The sequence below is a fragment of the Empidonax traillii genome, unplaced genomic scaffold (genome assembly GCF_003031625.1).
Source record: "Empidonax traillii isolate 1590-97213 ecotype Southwest subspecies unplaced genomic scaffold, ASM303162v1 scaffold162:size863265, whole genome shotgun sequence".
Taxonomy (NCBI): domain Eukaryota; kingdom Metazoa; phylum Chordata; class Aves; order Passeriformes; family Tyrannidae; genus Empidonax; species Empidonax traillii.
The window spans coordinates 330,073-348,335 of NW_020955355.1; the positions used below are offsets into that span (position 1 = coordinate 330,073).

The 18,263-nt window shown below is 45.0% G+C and overlaps 2 protein-coding genes across 4 annotated transcripts in view; one reads left to right on the plus strand and one right to left on the minus strand.

Annotated features, from left to right (window-relative positions):
• Positions 1-18,263, plus strand: part of SEC24C (SEC24 homolog C, COPII coat complex component) — a 110,281-nt gene that overhangs the window by 40,559 nt on the left and 51,459 nt on the right. The gene's annotated exons all lie outside the window — the stretch shown is intronic.
• Positions 1-18,263, minus strand: part of SYNPO2L (synaptopodin 2 like) — a 49,458-nt gene that overhangs the window by 19,004 nt on the left and 12,191 nt on the right. For all 3 annotated transcript variants that reach the window (XR_003571379.1, XR_003571378.1, XM_027885164.1), the window contains exons 2-3: positions 15,412-15,563; positions 12,014-12,675 (exon numbers count right to left, since the gene is read on the minus strand). Coding sequence is in view for 1 of the 3 variants with exons in the window: in XM_027885164.1 (XP_027740965.1) it covers positions 12,014-12,675; positions 15,412-15,563 (814 nt within the window). In the remaining 2 variants the exon portion in view is untranslated. The remainder of the gene's footprint in view (positions 1-12,013; positions 12,676-15,411; positions 15,564-18,263) is intronic.

Sequence of the window (18,263 nt, forward strand, 5' to 3'; positions counted from 1 at the left end):
AAAAGAAAAGAAAAGAAAAGAAAAGAAAAGAAAAGAAAAGAAAAGAAAAGAAAAGAAAAGAAAAGAAAAGAAAAGAAAAGAAAGAAGAATATAGAAAAGTAGAGACATTTGTACCTGCATAAGGCTGATCCAAGCTTGAGAAGGCAGAGTCCAAACCTGGAGAGCTGGGCATGTCACAAAGCCCGTTTAGTTCACAACTCCCCATAAACAGAGAGAGGGGCAATGAAAGAGGAGCAAAGCAGTTCCCTGCTGGAGTAGAACCAAAACTCTGAGGTGTCCAAGCCCTTTCCTATCAGTTCCACAAGCCTTTTAAAGCCTCTCTTTTGTCTCATAGGCATTGCTGCTGAAAGCCATGAGGTCACTTTGTCTATTTTTGTCTTCATAGCTTCATCACTGAGCAGTGTGATGGACATTGTCACCTGGCACTTAAACACCCTCCTTCTTTTCCCCACACCGTACTCTGTGTGAGGAGAAACTCCTTTCTTTTATTTTAAAATAAGAAAATATACCCTATATTCTTGCAGGTTCTTTGGTGCAAGCTTCAGGTTAGAAAGGTGCAAACTTCAAGTTAGTGTTACCAACTCCTCATTGTCCAGAATTTCTGTGCCAGAGAGCCCTTCAAAGAGATGAAACTAACACAGTGCACGTGTCCAGCATGGACAGGCATAAGAAACCCACACAGGAGGAAAGCAACTTTCCTTGTCAGAAACACTCAGAGAGCACCCAGCTCCAGGCAAACATAAGGGAGAAAAGAGAAAGGAACATCTTTTGTGTGTGTGTGTGTGTGTGTGTGTGTGTGTGAGGAGAAACAGTCCATGATACAGATTTCTATTGTGTCCCAAGACTGAGGAATATTTAACAGAGGAGTATTGGATCCTGGGTGCCTGCAGTGAAGTTGTTTAATTGAATTAAAATAGTAGAGGCTGTTATCTACACAACTGAAGAGTGTGGCTGTGTCCAGGGAGGGTGATGGAGCGTTTGGAGGCCAAGGAGTGGTGTTTTGGCATCAAAGCTCCAGCACTACAGATTGAGAGGTGTTGAAAGATCAGATGTTGGTAGTAAGGACTGTAGTGAACAGGGAGGAAGGGAATAGATGGTGATGGGAGTCTGCAAATCTGTGCAATTGTGTCCTGCTCAGCATCTCCTCACACTTTGCCTTACTGCCTCTTCCTGTACTTGAGCAACAGCTCCTGTGAGAGAACCCCAGAGCCAAGGCCAAGGGTCCTGTGATTCTCCTTCCCAGCAGCACCAGCCTTAGCAGCTCTGTAGCCTACGACTCGAGCAGATCACCTCAGTGTTTGTGAGTCCAAAAGAACAAAGGTCTGACCATGCCTCCTGAAATCCAGTGGCCATCGCTGCAGGCCAAGGAGACAACTCCCACAGGGAACATTTCTGTAGGGAGAGCTGTCATGGAGCGTACAGAGGCTCTTACAGCAAGAGCAGTGGAAGTGATTCAGTCTCTGATTAATATTTATACCTATAGGCAAATGTTCTCTTTGGGGAAACCTTGTAATATCTGATACATGCAATTGGAATGGAAATACAGCTCTGTATCTATTAAGAATATTCAAATGCAATAGAAAGAAGAGTAAAAGAAAGGCTTATAAAACTCTCATAAATTCTCTTGGTGTGGTGGATAATTTCTATTGATTTTTTTTTTTTTGTCAGCTTTTAAAGCTCTAATTTCATGTCCCCACTGAATTCTGTTGGAAAAATCCACAAAAAGGAAAAATTATTTTTATGCAAAGCCTGCAAAGTTTTTTCTATTACTAATTATAGCAAAGAGAAGTGTAAAAAGTATAAATCTTTTCAAGATCGGGCCTTATTAAAAGAAAGCACTTAAATCTGTGCTCAGGAAAACTACTGAAGAAGCAGGCTTATATGGTGGGATGTGCTGTTCATGTTCTCTAGGAAACAAACAACGGTAAATTTTATTACCAAAAATCAAATTCTAAAAAAAACATTATCATAGAAAAAAAGCACTTTGGTAATTTTAGATATAAAAAGCCTGTTCCTTGTGATGAAATTATATTTGTCTGCTATTTTTTTCACATGGGATCACCTAGAATTTTGTTCTTTGAGCTATTTATGTTAGACAAGGTCATTTTTCCGTGGCTAATGTTGCAAATATCTCAGTAAGTCATTAGAGACTATAGACATCTCATACTTTTCATACCTGGAGTCCTTTCAAAATAAGATTTGGATGGGTTATATTGACCTTCTAAGTATTCCCCTGTTGAAAGCTTCAACCTTTCAAGCTTTGATCAGTATTTAAACTGCAAACAGTTCAGCAGAGGAGTATATATTCTTTTACTTGAAAGAAGTGGTAAAACTCTCAGGATAGGAAACACGTTTCTCATTCTTGGATATTCGCACAGTTCCATCACATAATTTGTGCATAATATAAAACATAGATATGGTTTCAGCTCCAATTTAGGATACTACAGGCAAATGCTTCAGTCCTACTCAAGTCTGCAGCACTTAAGCATGTATCTGAGGTTGTATAATTAAATACTTGCCAAACCAGTATATATTCTTGAATGACTAGTGATTTTAAGTGTCCCAGTGAGACACTGCCCCACTGCAATGTCCTGGTTTTTGAAAAACAGAAATCACCTTTTCTGCAGATGAGTTGACAGCCCATAGGAAAAAATAACATGCCCAGTCATTTTGTAGATTTTTGACCATTCTTAGCCACGCTGCTCTTGAAGAGCTCTGTGAGACAGAGAGGGTGTGGAGACATCACTGTGAATGGCTGCAATACATTAGTCTCATGATATCCTGCTTGAGTAGCTTGTTCACTCGAAAAATCTCCCTCAGTTGAGAGAAAGTTTGCTTTTCTTCCTGAGCTCGATGTAAAAGTGTCCCCAGTGCAGAAGGTAGCACACATGTCCAGTTTTTCTGTGCTGAGGGCTCACACTCAGGCCCTGGATATTCTCTACATGGTCTTCTGCAACAGCACTGCCAAAGTTCTGCCAAAGGAGAACTTTCTTTTACCAGGACAGCACCTGTTGAATGCACTAGTCTTTTGCAGTTTTAGCCCAATTTCCTAAGAAAAGTTTATGTAATCGTGCTGCGTGTCTTTTGATCTTACCCCGTTTCATGCTAATAGCTTTCGAGCCCGTGCTAATTTTAAGAGTCTGAAGTCACAAAGATACAATGTTCCTACAAGTTTATGTGGGGATAAGTGATTTGACAAAGCTGATAGACCCCACCATAGGAAGCGAGAAGCCTGAGTGCAGTCTTAATCAGGCATCAAAAACTGAAGAACACACAGAACAAAGAGATTATGCATTCTCATTTTGAATGTGAGAGACATAAGACAGATTTGCATTTACTAGACATGAGAGAATGAGATCCCAAATGCAAAATGTAAATTAAAAGGACACTAGGATCCGCTAATTCTGCTGCTAGTGTCTGACAGCAGAACACTGATTCATTGACTCTTTGTCTTTCACATTTCCAGCATCTACTATGTAGTAATACAGACAAGTATATGCTCACCAGCTGGGTATGTGGACTTGTTTAATCCTGTAGCACTTGCCTGTATTCTTGTTATCCGATAGATTTTAGTCCTTTTCTGCAGCTATTCAAGCTCCAACTACATTTAAAAATCTAGCCTTTCATGCAACAACCATATACCTTCCGTGTGTTATATCATCTGGTGATTAATACACAGCAATCTCCATTGAATCCCCAGGCCATCCATTGAAAATGGTATTACTGATATTTCCTGTTCCTGCTTGCTAACTACAATAGTCAAGAGAAACTTAACACATTTACAATGCTTCACCACCAGGAACTGGCAGCTGAAAAACAAAATAGGGAGACAATAGTGGTATACCAGGGGAAAATTCACTGCACTGTCACTGCAGAGACCCGGGTTCGATTCCCGGTCGGGGCCCCTCCCCGGGCAGATGGAGCTCGTTAGCCCGTAAAAAAAGGCAATCCATCTACGTCCTGAGGACCTCGCTGCCACCGTCCAAGCGTGCTTGGCCCCGGCAGATGAACCTCAGGATTAAAGGGTGGGCTCAGTTCCGCGCACACTGTGTCTCACCTAAAAAATCCAATGCGCAGGCTGGAAGGTGGAAAGACCTTCCCCGGTTCTTCGTTCGCGAAGAGACTGGCCATCACCTGGGAACACTTTTGAGCTCCTCAGTCCGGATAACCCACCTCCCTCCCCTGTGCCCCACACACACCTGTGCCCCACACACACCTGGGTTTCTGTGGGAAGAAAGACCAGAGAAAAGCTGCAAGGTGTCTCAGCTGGGTTCCCGTTCTGAACAGTGGCAGTTTCGGGGCTGTGGTGTGCCCCACAGCACATACCGCTCGTTCCGTCTAGATGCAGCCAGAGGACAAGATCCACTGACAGAAGAGAGGAGGGTTGGGATTTTTAATCATCCGTCTCCTTGCTAGTCATATAACATTGAGGTGGAGAGGACCTTTGATTGACATGTTAGTTTTTAAAGCTCCATGGGTAAAAATATAGAGGTAGTCCTGTTAGATTCAGAAGCCCAGTGAAACACTACTACCAACTTAGCCAGTTAGCTAATATGACATCATGAACCATTAATAGGTATGTTTTCTGTTCTATTCTTAGCCAATTGTGCAGTCACCTTACAGTAGTCCTATCTCATCCATATTTCTCTCGCTGGAAAAGTCATGTGGAACCATATCAGGTATCTTAGAGAAGCCAACATATACTGTGCCCACCAAGTTTCTTTAGACATAAATTCTTATCTTACTGAGCAGGTCAAAGACTATCTCTCTTTCTGCTTTGTATTAGTCCATGTTGATTTTGCAGTTCATTTTGTTTTCCACAAAGTACGCTCTAAAGAACTACTTCATTCACCTAATTGAAGCTAAACATTTATTATTAATATTTTTCTTATCCTCAGAGTCAATGTTATTAGAAGGGTGTATTCTCGCTCTCTTTCCCTGAAACTCTTCCCATTATTCCAGGGTATTTATCAAGGACTGAGGACCATTCTGATACAATTTCTATTAATTCCTTACATTTCACCTCTATAGAGAATAAGATTCAGCCTTGTCCCTTCAGTATAGTCTGTGTATCAAGATACGCCAAATCTACTTGCCCCTGTTTCTGCTCCTGTTTCTTTCAGAGGTAGATTAGTGGTTAACATAAGTGGTAGATGCACTGATGACAGTGAAGCTTTACACATTTCACAACAAACTGATCTCCCTTCCTACAATGGATTTAAGTGAAACTGGAGAATGATTATTTGCCAGGTTGACAGTTTTCTCCTCTCTAGCTATAATTTTCTCTCACTTCTTTTGAGTAATGACTGTTGTTTAATTACCCCTTGTCAAAGTCCTCTTATGCCTCAACCTTTTATGTCTTTCCCTCATCCATCACTATCACTTTGTCTCATTTCAGTGTTGTCCCTGAGCAGACTTGTCCCAGCCCTGTCAGGAAGTCCCATATCACTTTCAGAATTGATGGAAACAACTGGACAAGGAGAAGGATTCCCATTGCCTGTTTACATTGCGATTTCTTTCAACTCAGCACTCAAAAGCCTGGAACCGAAAACTATCAGCTTGGCTAAGACAGGGGTTATATAGATATAGTTATTTCAGTGTGATTATTGCTCTAATCACCTTTGAGATCTGTATTATTGGCAAAATTTGTGTTAATCTCATTGTTCCCTATCAACTTTTCACATCCAAAGTCAGAGCAGAAGTGCACGTGCAAGGACAGGCTATGTTAACTGAATGTATGTGGCAGCATGGTGTGGTCACTTGCTGGGGCTCTGCAAGGACCATGGAAGTGTGAGCTTGGAAGAGAACTGCCGACACTTTTCACCAGCAGCAGGATGATGAATGATTCCTGATCATATCTGAGGAACTGTGACCCAGAGGGAGAGTCCCTGTGCTGATGCCCCAAATGATATCTCATAAGGTGTAAATACTAGGACAAATGAGAGGATATACCTTTTCATTTCGGAAATCATAATTTTCCTCCATTCATCTTCAAATACTAAAGATCTTTCACCTCCCAGAGAATATCATATGCAGCTGAATTTATCTTGAGTTAATACATTTTCAGCTTAATCTATGTCTCTATCAGGCTTTGGGGCAGCAGGATAGCAGGGAGGTAAAAAGGTGGAGAAGAGCAGAGCTCTATCTGCCTTACTTCCAGTGCTACAACCTACAGCATCCTCACTGAAATGCTGGACAAGAATGACGCCCGAGGGAACGATGCTGGAGGTCTCCGGTAAGAACACCCAAGGAAGATGGCCAATTCCTTGTGACAAATTTTGAGATGGTTCAAGAAAGAAGGAAACATTCAACTTGACTAGCCAAGACAGGCAACACTAGTTTATAATCTCTGTATTCTACCCAAACCATTGATACCTCAGCCTGACAATATCACGTCTGTATTTTCGATAGGGGAACATGAACTGAAGGCATAAGCTCAAGCCTAAAAGTAGAGAAAGAGGGCTCCAGATGCCCAGAGTTTATCTCACCATAGTCTTCTTTAACAAATGCCTTCCAAGTGGCAGAGAATTCAAAGCTGAATGTTAGTTATCAAGTGGGGTATTCTTAAGCAAACACCTACAGCTAGGCTGCAGCACTGTATGTAAACTGATTTCCCAAGTGGATGCAATTTCCAGTTCAGTGTGTGCTGAAGTGAGATCAGACTATCCATATGTTATCCAACCATGGAAGCTGTTGTCCTTCTTTTCCTGGTTGCTGGCTGCTCACTGTGTAGCACGGGTCAAGGGTGCTTCAGCATTGCTTCATACTGCTAGGAACAGACTTCCTGTATGATCAGTAGTTCAGGCAATTAATTTTAATCTCCTGCTCTGAGCAGAATTCTTTTCTGTTTTCCTTTAAAGCAGGTAGGATCAGGTCAGTTGACCACTATCCTAAACCTAGACTGCAGTGAATGACAAAAGCAGCAAGTTAGTTTAACAACCACATAAATGTGATCATTAGAGTCACAACTGTCAAAACTGAAAGCCAAGTAGAAAATGTAGTGCAGTAAGTTCAAACTGCCATTCAGGTACTTTATCTTGTTCATGGCTCCAGTGGCCTATACAGATTGTAATGATGCACTCACCCTCTCTGCAGAGAAATGTGACTGCAGTCATAGAAGAGGTAATCTGTATGACCCTTTGATGAACAGGCCACTTATTTGTAAGCATCCTATCTTTTCAAGTGATGCTGCTGTACATCCGCTTTAAACAAGAAGGATTTCCTTTTCTGATATGGAATGTAGTATCTTTGATGACTCTGCACAGGCAGCCAGGCCCATATAAAGCAGAGGAGGAAATTTCCCCACCCATTTTTCCCTCCCTTCCCCTACCATACATGGAGAGGCTCTTGAGTCCTACAAACTAAAAATAGTCCAGAGGATAAGTTTAAATTGAGATATTTTGAAGCACTTCTTGCACTGACACAGTGTGATAGCAAGTTAGGAATAGACTGCTGTCCTGGTATGGCTGCCTTCTACTAGCAATTGGTATTTTCAGTGGTGACAGAAGGCTGAGCCCTTTGTCCTGTGAGATGATTTAGGATGGGGGTGAAAATACAGAGCACCGTAGAGAGCATAGGTGGCTGAGAAGAAGCAACCCTGGCTTCAGATGGATCCCAAGCCTCTGTGGGTGGGGTGAGAAGAGAAGGGCACTGCAGGAGCTATGGGAAAACAAAGAACCTCACTAGCAATGACTTGTGATAACTGTAGTCTGATTCTCCCTGCCACAAGCTCCCACTTTCTGCTAACCTTTTGAAACTCATTCAGACTTTTAATTAGTATTTTCTGTCTTGTTATCTATTCCTTTTTTCTGCACTGTCCAAGTGGCACATAAATAATCCCAGGAAGGGATGTAGTTTGGCCCTGTACAGTGATGACAAACTGAGGCCCTAAAGATCCCCGGTTTCCCCAGGGATTAATCACCTCTTTAGAGAGAGCAAGTTACAGTTTTAGTGGGAAGGAAACAAATTTGTACTTTTGTTTCTACAAATTAGGTAAAATATTGGCTATTCACAAATATGACTGTTCTGTAGTTCATTTAAAATAAAGCAAAGAGTCCCTGTTTGCTGGCCATTCTCTTACCCCACTGAGCAAAACATGGGGGTGCATGGTAGCCACTGGGTAGTGATGAAGACTGAAGTCCTTTTACTTGTATGACAAGTTCCCCCCCATTTGGGTGGTGTGTGGCTCCCCACAGTGCCCCAGGGGTCTGCACCAGCAATGCTCTGAGTGGTTTTTGAGCAGGCATGTCTAAGTCACGTGTCCTGTGGAGGGCTGGGATGACGTACATGCTTATCCCATAGGCTTGAAAAAATGAACCAGTACCAATGTGCAAATACAGCATGAACTTTGGAAAGAGAGAGGCCCAAACCTCACTGCAAGGGTTGTTGGCTCTCTAAGGAGCTCCAAGACACCGTGTCTTTGCTGGGGATGAAAAAGCTCAGTTTAGCAGCTGATGACATACAGGGCCTCGTACAGTGGCACCAGCAGCTGCTGCCCCCTCTTTCCTGTGTTGATTTTGCTCCACACCACCCACTGCCAAATCCTGATTTTGGGCTGTTGGTCCTCGCCACCACACTGTGTTCTGCTCAGGGAGTCAAATCCTTGCCTAGTATAAATAAGTGAGCTCCACTTGCTCCCGTGTTACTGTGATGCAAAGCAAGTGTCAGACAGCAGTGTCACCTCCAGCATTTACCACGTGATTTGTATCCTCTTAGCAATGGCAGAGAAAGCAGTTCTGCTTGTCAGGAGTTAATGGAGTTAAGGCAGAAATACCGTACTGGAGAAATGTTAATAAGATGATAATTGAGAGAAAATGAATCAGTAACAATCAGGGCATTAAGACTGATGACCTATCATGGTACAACTGGGAAAGATGGTGAGGGAGTTATAGGAAGCATTTGTTCATTTCATTGATGGTCTAGAGGGCAGTATGCAGTCAGCACAGATCAGATTTTCTAACAACATCAGAAACGAGGGAAAATCAGACGGAAAAGAGGAGGCAGGGTGGCTGAGTCAATTTGCCTGTGATCTGGAAAGCTCACAGCTCTGGAAAGCAGGCAGTGAGGATAAAAGTCTACAAAAGCCCTGGGAAGTAAAGAACAAAGCAAAACCTAAGAGCTGACAGCAGTAGCAGTCTTACTGAGATTCTTGCAGGGGCAATAGAGCAGTGAAGAAGTCAGTTGATACTCTTGGTGGTGTGTAAAAGAATTATTATGTATCTCTGTTCTTGTACTGGGATTTCAGTTATTCATATAGAAGTTTGATGTTTCTAAATACTCATCTAGAAATACTGTACCTGCAATTCTGATTGCCTGAGGTGCAGGTAAAGAGGATGGGAAAGAGATAGTCTCTGTAGCTTAAAAATGACAGTGAAAAGTTAGAAAGACTTAAAACAAAGGACAAGAGAAATACCCACAAAAATGGAAAAAACATCAGAGCAGGCATGAGAAAGCACGACATTCTGGGAAGAAAAGGTGAAAAACCCTCTGTGTAACAGTCCCAATAAATCCCAAAGGAGGTTTTCACATTCTTGTGGTGCAGCTGTTGGAGCCATAATGAAGAAAGCCATGGCAAGGCAAGGAGGGTGTGTTGAGTGAGTGCTCTGGGAATATATTTAGATCATTAGTGCTTCAGAAGGCAAACATCTGATTCTGTATTCAGAATGGTCCTTAAATGTCTAGTTCATTTATGGTGAGCCTTAGGCTGTCATGACTGATAGTCCAAGTCACTTACTGTAGTTAAGTCAGATTTTAAAAGCTTGCCTAGCTTCTAAACCATGAGCTTGCTTTTGCATTCCTGTTTAGAAAAACACAGGAGTCTCCATGTCCCAGAGTAGGTTAGTGTGCCGTGGATATTTCTAAGGAAAGGCAGAGGAATAGAGCTTTAAACTCTGCTGTCTCCATGGGAGCCTAGAGCAGCTGTAGGAGCTGAAGCAATGCTAGCCCAAACATCCTCACCAAGGCTGCATCTTTCTGGCAAGAGATGCTCTACCATGTGCCTCCCATGCCAGTGAGTAGCTCCTCTGCAAGCAGCCTCCCCATGGAGCCAATGCAGCTCAGCAGTTCCACATCCTCATGTGTTTATATTTGGGTTTATTCCTTAGCTCTGTTCACCATGTAATGAACACCTTCCATCTCTCTTCCTTGCTTCCTTCCTTCACAGAGTTACTGGCTCCTGAACCTGACTTTTGTTTTAATGGCTGCTGTGCTCCAGCATGATCAGGATGTAGAGTTGTGCCTTCTCAATTACTGCCAAGATCCCTAACCCAAGAAAAGACCAAGTTGGCTGTTTGAGTTGCCATCCATGGCAGAGTAACTCTTTCATAAGGACACCCATGGCCAAACATAAACCAGAAAGGCGGTGAGCAATGGGGGAGTAATAGGAGAAAATAAAGCATTATCTCAGTCTGAAGTGCTTCTGGGAACCCTAGCTCTAGCTGGAAATATTGTTGCATCACCTCCTGCCATAGGATATTATTTTGCCATCAGAAATGCTCTGAATTAAATACATAGCTTTCCTGGGATCCTTCTGTACTCATGCTGTCCATGGAAATAAGTCTTGATGTAAAGCAATTGCTCATCCACTGCTAGGACTATCAGGTGGCAGGGAGCAGCTGAACATGCCTTTCTCAACATTCACCTCATGCTTGTACATTATTCAAAGAGAGGAAAAATAACTTCATCTTCAGGGAGGCTGAAATTGCTACTTTCTTTCTTGTCCTAAGGAAAATGAGTGCTAGAGACTGGGAAGAAATAGTACGAGGCACCAGGTTGATTACACTGCCTAGCAGGGCCAGACATGAGGGATCCAACTGAGTCTGTCCTCTCAGCGCTGGGAAGAGCAGGAAGACAGTGCCTGATGGAAGCACCTAGATTTGAAAGTTACCTCTATAGGATCCCTTAGGCAGAACACATAAAGGAATGTTTAGCCCAAGGGAAAGATAAAAGAGAGGCTTAATAATTGCTTGGCAGTATTATCTGGCCTGCGTAAAAATGTCTATTATTTGAAGCAGAGAATCAGAAGTCAGAATCCATGTGCTTTATTTCTGATTGAGTCTAGCAATCTTTGTGTCTCTGTTTTCTATTCTGTCCTCCAGCTAAACCTCTTTTTTAAAACCTTCTTTTATTCTAGGTTCAGAGAAGTGTAAATTAGTCAATCATACTATACACTGAGGTACTCATATGAAAATAAGGTTTTGATCACCTTGTTTTCAATGTTATTGGATAGATCACAACTGTGAAATCTGGTAACGTCTTGTTCTGCCTTCATGTTTGGCTTTGAAATACTCCATGTGTAGCAAAAACTATGAAAGATATTCACAATTAAGGTCACTTCAGGTTCATCACCTATATACTACACTACATTTTTCAGTACTTTATTCCACATGGAAAGGTCTTGACTATAATGGATTGCACTACAAGGAACTGTCTCAAGAGCTGATTTACCAGCTCCTGCCTGTCCTTGCTGGCAACTCTTCTCTGCCAATAACCAATTCTAGCAGAGCTCACAAACTGCTGCCAGACATGGACACCCTTGCTGGAGTGAGTGCCTGCAGAAAAAACCTCCTCCAAAAGCTGATGTAGACAAGTCCCTCCCTGAGCTTCCCGACATGGTGAGAGAAATAAATGACTTACTGACAAGACTCTTTTAGGGCTATGCTGACTGAAAATTATCTCATCAGTCTTTAATCATATGTAATACGACATGGCTCTACCCATGGAGAAGTGAGCTGAACAGGGTGCTAGAGCCACAGCTGGTTGTATGGCTGCAGCTTCTATGAGTGACTCCCAGATCCCTGATCCAGACCCTTTCTCTTATCTGTTCATTGGGACATCTTGGGTGAGGCAGACCCGGCTGCAACAGGAAACCCCAGTCTCTGCAGGTCTGGTTTGACTCTGCTTCTTTGCAAGCTAGAGGAGCTAACCCACTTGATATTTGCAGGAATTAGGCTTTTGGAAGGAGATCCAGAATAAGAAAAGGGTATGGGTGAATGGCAGGGTGCAGAGAACTTACTGGCCTGCTTGGCTTTCTCTGTATATGTGGTGGTTAGGTCTTCATCAATCGGATGTTCCACCGGCCCCACCATGGGGATGAGATGGCGTTCCGCTCGGATAGCCTTGGTGGCATGGGGCAGGAGCATTGCCTCTGGAGAAGGCTCCCGTCCCTCTGTTGATGGTGGCCGCAACTGCCCCTCGCTGTCTGAGAATGGAGTGTCTGTGCGGCTGCCAGGCAGGCAGACAATCTCCCTCTTGGCCACCCCGCTGGAGCTGGGCACCTCTGCTCCCCCCTGCGCAGCAGCCTCTGGCATGCTCTCGTAGCCACTCTGTTCAGACAGGGACACCTCATCCAGAGGTGCATCCACCTTGCTGGTGGTGCTGTCAGGGGGGGAGCGCGGGCTCTTCTTGCGAGCCCGGCGGTGCTTCTCCTGGGCCACGTTGTCGGCATCGCTGTCCGTCTCCCCATAGTAGGCCTCGCTGTCCGGGGGGGAGGTGAGGCTCTCCAGGTGCCTCTGTGACCTCCGAGGCTGTGAGGGCTGTGTGGTGGCCGGGGCTCCTGCTGGTTCAGAGCTGAGTAACTGTGCCGGGGGGCTGAGCAGGGATGGTGGGGTGAGTGTATGGTGCCCTGGAGAAGGGGAACGCTGGAGCCATGGGCCAGTCTGGTCCCCACCAACTATCCTGTGGGGAGAAGGAAAAGTGGTGAGAGAGGTCTTGTTTGTGGGGCTAAGCGAGAAGGAAACCCTGACATGTGAGCGAGAGCTACAGATCAAAATGGTGTTTCAAGTGTCTTTCAGGAGATACAGACACCTAAAGTGTAGACTTCAAGGGCAGACTCATCTCTGACATCAGCTACGTGCTCTCATCCTGATTTTCTGCTTCACAGCTCTATGGAAACCAGGTGTTAAACACTTGAATATCAGAATGCCCTGAGAGCATAAAATGCTACCAGCCAGCTTAATCAGCTCCCCAGGCATTTCTCCTGGGGATACAAATACCTGCAGAGCAAGCATTCCCCAGGACAGTGGGACATGCCTTTCAGCCTGCAACTTGTCAGCGGGCTACCGCAGGTGTCTCAGCTACCACACTGCACTCCAGCTGCTCCTGCAGCTGGAACTGCACCATGGAGCTGTGTCAGCTTTGTGGATCCTGGCACCCCCAAACTACTTTAGATCAGAGTGAGCTCCAAACAAAAAAGTCAGTGCTGTTTGTTTGCCCTGACATGGTAGTAAGTAGCCAGTACTTAGGATTAAAAGGCCCAAGTGTTTTTTTGGGGTAGCGCTCTAGTATCCTGTGATAGGAGACCACCATGATGTTTGGCCTGCTCACTGTGGGACTGCTTCACCGTTAGGTACCAAGATTTTGATGACCATATGCAATCATGCCAGCCAGTCCAATCCATAGTGGCATTTGTATGGAGACTTCAAGACTGAAAGTCATGTGGAAGGATGTCTGGAGTAGGTGCAGGGCAGACTGGGGCAGTCAGCCCTATTGCTGACTGCCAGAGGGAAGGAGAACTGGCTGTGCTGACAGGGAAAGAGCCTGCTCTGTCTTCCCGCTCCTCAAGAGTGAGTCTGGATTTCAGTGGCAGTTTGACTCCAGATCATAAAGATGGAGCTGGGAACTTCTTACTTGCCTTGTCAGAGTTGCCAGGGCTTATTAGAGCTATGAAGGAGTCCTAAGTACTTGCCTTCTGAACATGCACACCAGGAAGCCAGGCAGACAGCATTGCCTCTCTAAAACTGTGGAATTCATGTCTTGGATCCCAGTTCAAAACTGTGAAAAATTTTTATTCACGTCAGATGCAAACCTTTGTCGAAGCTAAGGGTGGGACAGTTTCTCTGGCAGTTTATTTTTTTTAATACTATTTGCCATTATGAACTCTCAGTGAGGAGCAAACTCAAAGTTCCACAAGCAATATAGAGCAGTCCTTCGTCTTCTCTAAATACTCAACCAAATAACCAAAAAGCATTACTGCTTGTAATGAACGGGTTCTCTTGTTCTACACTGTCAGGTCACAGTGTCTCTCCCTCCCTCTTTTTCTGAAATACGCATACTCCAGATTCATCCAGCTACCTCTCCTTTCTGAACAGGCTTGATTGGTGTTTTCTCTGGGAACATAAATCTGAAGTGGGAACGGAGATGTGATCAAGAAAGCAATATGTGATGATTTCTCCACTACTCTGGGTTGCAGCCAACTGGTTATGTTATTTTCAAACCATGCAATGCTGGCTCCCAGAGGACTGGGAGAAGCCTGCCTTTGTCACTTTGTTAATTCAAAGTCTGCTGATTTTGCCCCACTGGAATTTGCCCAGGCACCTGTTGCCTGCAGGGGTGAGATAAGGCCTTGGCAAGGGACCAGGAGCTATTCTGGACACCCTGTATAGAACGTACTCATCCCACTTAATCACAGCTAGGGTATAGAGTGAGCACATCAGAAGGCACCAGTGCTTTACCTAAAGCCAAGGGGAAGATCCTACATGCTCAGGCTTTCCTTCTCTGAGCACTGCCCACCTCTGCCCCTGCTCTTGGGATGTCAGCAACCAGCGTGGCTGTCCTTCCTCATTCCTCACAGTGCTCTGCCTTTTCAGGTCTATAGAAAATCACATCTCCCAGCGCCCTTCACCAGCCTCTGTTTTTCTGAGGGTGGCTTCTGTTTTGGCAGTAGTTTTGTCTAGCTGGGGCTTCACAGAGCTTTGCTGCCTTCATCTTTATATGATTATTCATTTACAGCTTGGGCCACATCCAGCATGTACTGAGGCACTAGGTTAACTTAGCACAGGGAGAATGAGGAACCTTACTGGGACCATCTTTGTGCTTCCATTTGAGCTGATCTCCACTATTCTGCTGAAATAGAGACTGGCAGAGATATTTCTTCCCATAAAAGGGGACTCAGCCACACACCTCTAATCTTAGTGGGAGTCAGTTCACAGACTGTTGGACTACAACTGGCCTGATGTAGTAAATACTTGGGTGATTTTGTCCTGGCTTAATTATTCATTGTATAGTCAAATCCATTTCTACAGAACAGTAAATACCCAGAATGAACCAGAGTCTGTTACTTGCTGAGATAAAATATCCTATGTCCTCTACTTGCTTGAAGCCTAAATAACTCATTATTTCCAGCACAGCCCTCACACTGCAAACACTTCCCTTCAGCCTAAGGGGTGGGGATGTCTAGGGTCAGTTCAGCCCCGGGGCCAGTCACTCTGGAGAGCAGCACAGAGACAGGGCAAAACATTGAGATGGCCGCATGTTAGCCATGGAGAAGTCCTCCTAGCCCTCCCACTTTGCAGTATGGCAAAACCAAAGGCTTCCTGCCTGCCTTCTTTCTGCTAGGTGTGGAGAGCTGTTGTGCTGGATGAAGCTGCCCTGCTGTCTGCGCTGTCACAGCACTGGCACTTGGGTGCAGGTTACCTTTTCACACGGATGTTGAGCATGCCGTTGGAAGAATCGATGATTTGCATGGCATTAGCATGAGAAAGGCCAGCACATGACTTCCCATTGATAGATACTAGCACATCATTTTCCCACAGGCCTCCACGGCATGCTTTGCTTCTCTTTCGGATCTGGAAAAGCAGGAGAGAGGACAGAGATGAAGGAAAGAACAGCAGCATTTCAGTTCAGTTGTTTCCTGCTGTCCCTTCTGTTGCTCTGTCCCCAACAGAATAAAATAAGGCCTAAGATTACTTCCTGCCAGGGTGAAGAACTAGTCCTGTTGCATAGCCCTGGCTATGGTCTCTGCATTCCTGTTAATTCCAAGAACTTCTCTGCTGAGCACAGGTGGCCTGGCCTGATCACCAACCTAGTTCGAGTTCTTCAGGGCAGATGAAAGACTCAAGAACATCTGCATGCTTTTCTCCTCTTGCTCCCTATCTCCTAAATTGCTTAGGGAGCTTTTATTTCAGAGAGGGAACAGAAACTCTTTCCAGACTATGCATGTACATGACTGTGTGTCCCTCTGCATGAGCCTACCGTGCTTCCTTGATATGATCCCTGGCTCTCATGCAAAGCCCCTGCAGGTACCATCCACATGGAAGCTGACACTGGGGACAGATAGTGGCTCTGTCGTGAAAGAGGTACTTTCTGCTGTTAAGCATTCCTGTTCCAATGGCTTTGGCCAGTGTATTTCTGGACATCTGCATCAGGCCATATGGTGTCCTATTACACAAGTGTAAACTTGGAATAAATCTTTAGCCTTAACAGGAGTTGTGCTGGATATGCATTGCTATATCTGAGAATGGAGCTGGAGTCTCTAGTTCCAGGCTAGTTCCTGGATCTGGCCTCTCATGGCCAGCTTACACCAAATGTTTCCTCTCCCTTTTGTTCCATCATCCATCAGTTAAGCTTTTTACCAACACAGCCCAGCCTTTCTGTTAGGGCAAGCAAGCAAGGAAACCAAATGCCCATTCAGCCAAAAACCACCGACCTCTCCAGTACAGGCAAGGAATGGAGATAGTCTTGTAGAACAGCTTGGCACCCATAATAGAGTCATTTTGCACATAAAAGAATATTCAGGAAAAAACACTGGGTCAGAGCACATCAGGACCAAGGTAGTAATACACTGGATTTGTAGATACTTCTAGAGTATTTCTTTGAATCTTGAAGTTAAGTGAGAGACACATCAGTGCAGAGGTGTTTAACAGAGGGTGCAGTGAACAAACTGTGGCAGATCCTGCAGAGAGGTAACACAGCAGGGCACCTTCTCCCATATCCTACAGCCTTGTGCTGAAGCAACCAGTCTCAGTTACTTTGCCTGCATTCCTATGGCAGCCTTAGGAAAGAGAAGTGGATGTGGGAGGATTGCTGCCCTGTCATTGTTCTTGCAGGGGCAGTAGAGGAGCAGGGAAGGAGAGAGCTGGAGCACTAAGGAGGCCCCATGTCATGGTTGGCTGGGCTCAGGGCCCAAGACCTCTGCACCCATGGGGTGTGCTTGCACCCAGAACTCGACCCTGCTGGCTCATGTGCAGGCAAGAGCAGCACTCCTCTCAGGTCAGCCTGTCAGCAGGACCAAGAGGTGTTCGGGAAGAAGATGGAAAGAGGAGGGCTATGCTTCAAGTTGTTTTTGTGTTCACTGGCACTTTATCGCTCTGTAGCCTTTCCAGCCTGACCCCAAATTTTGCCTGCATGCTTAAAATAGGGACTGGCTCACCCCAGCTGCCACATCCATCAGCCTCTGTCATTTTAGTCCTTTATCTCCCTCCTTGTTAATATAAGCCTGGAATGAGAATGTGTGGGTCTATAATGAACTACTGCTGAAGAACCACTTTTCTGCTGTTACAGTATAAATGCTGCTTCCTGATACTCCCTCAAGGAACAACTGTTAACTGAGAAGAGATAGCAGACACATTTTCCAATGCTGCCTACTGACACAGCAGGTAAAGAAGAGAGTTAGGAAGTTGAAGAGAGGTTAGAAGGAGTGTCCCCTGGTATTCCCCAAAAGGCCAGCTGCTGCTCCATGGCCAAGTGCTTGGTGCTTAGCACTGGATGGGAACATACTTGCTGAGTATGTCTCCCAGTTATGGAGTGACGGGGCTGGGGGTTAAAGGCTGTCAGCAGGTGCTCAGAGCATTACTCACATCCCATCGTATTCCTCCATGCTCACTGAAACCGACTGGATGTGGGCTGGTGACCAGCCAGAGCAGCAACAGTAAGCTTCCTGCAATCCTCTGGTCCCACAGTATGCAAGACTTTGCAGGCAAGTTTTCAGTATTCCCAGGCAGGAAGGATCAGGCTGTGCTCCCAACACTGCCTGCTGCTGTTCCAGGTACCTTTATATCAGAGCAGGCTGGTGGGACATAAGCAGTCCCATGTGGGCTGAGCATCATGAGCAGGCAAAGCTTTCTCTCTTTCAGCACAGGAAGAGACCTACTGAGTCTGAAAATAGCACATGTTTCTTCTGGCACAGTCTCCCGCAGGTTTATAACCCCCCCCTGGAATTTTATGAATTTGCTTCCCGGGGTCAGAGGGAAACGAACTATCTGCAGCTTCGCTTTTATGCCAAATCCTTACCCCACTGATTTGCTAGGGAGGAAGGCAAAGGGGTTAAAGGCAGAGAGGATTGTGCAGCGAGAGAAGGAAGAAAGCTCGTCAAACAGAAAGGACAGGACTTAATCCACAACCATGACAGCAGGGTGCAGTGCACTGGAGGCTGCAGAGCCTCTGGACAGAGACCAGCACATGCCGGCCAGATTTTATATGACTGCCAGCCCAGTGCTGTGGAGACTGTAATGACAACCCACAGCCTGCATGCCCTGCTTACAGCAAGG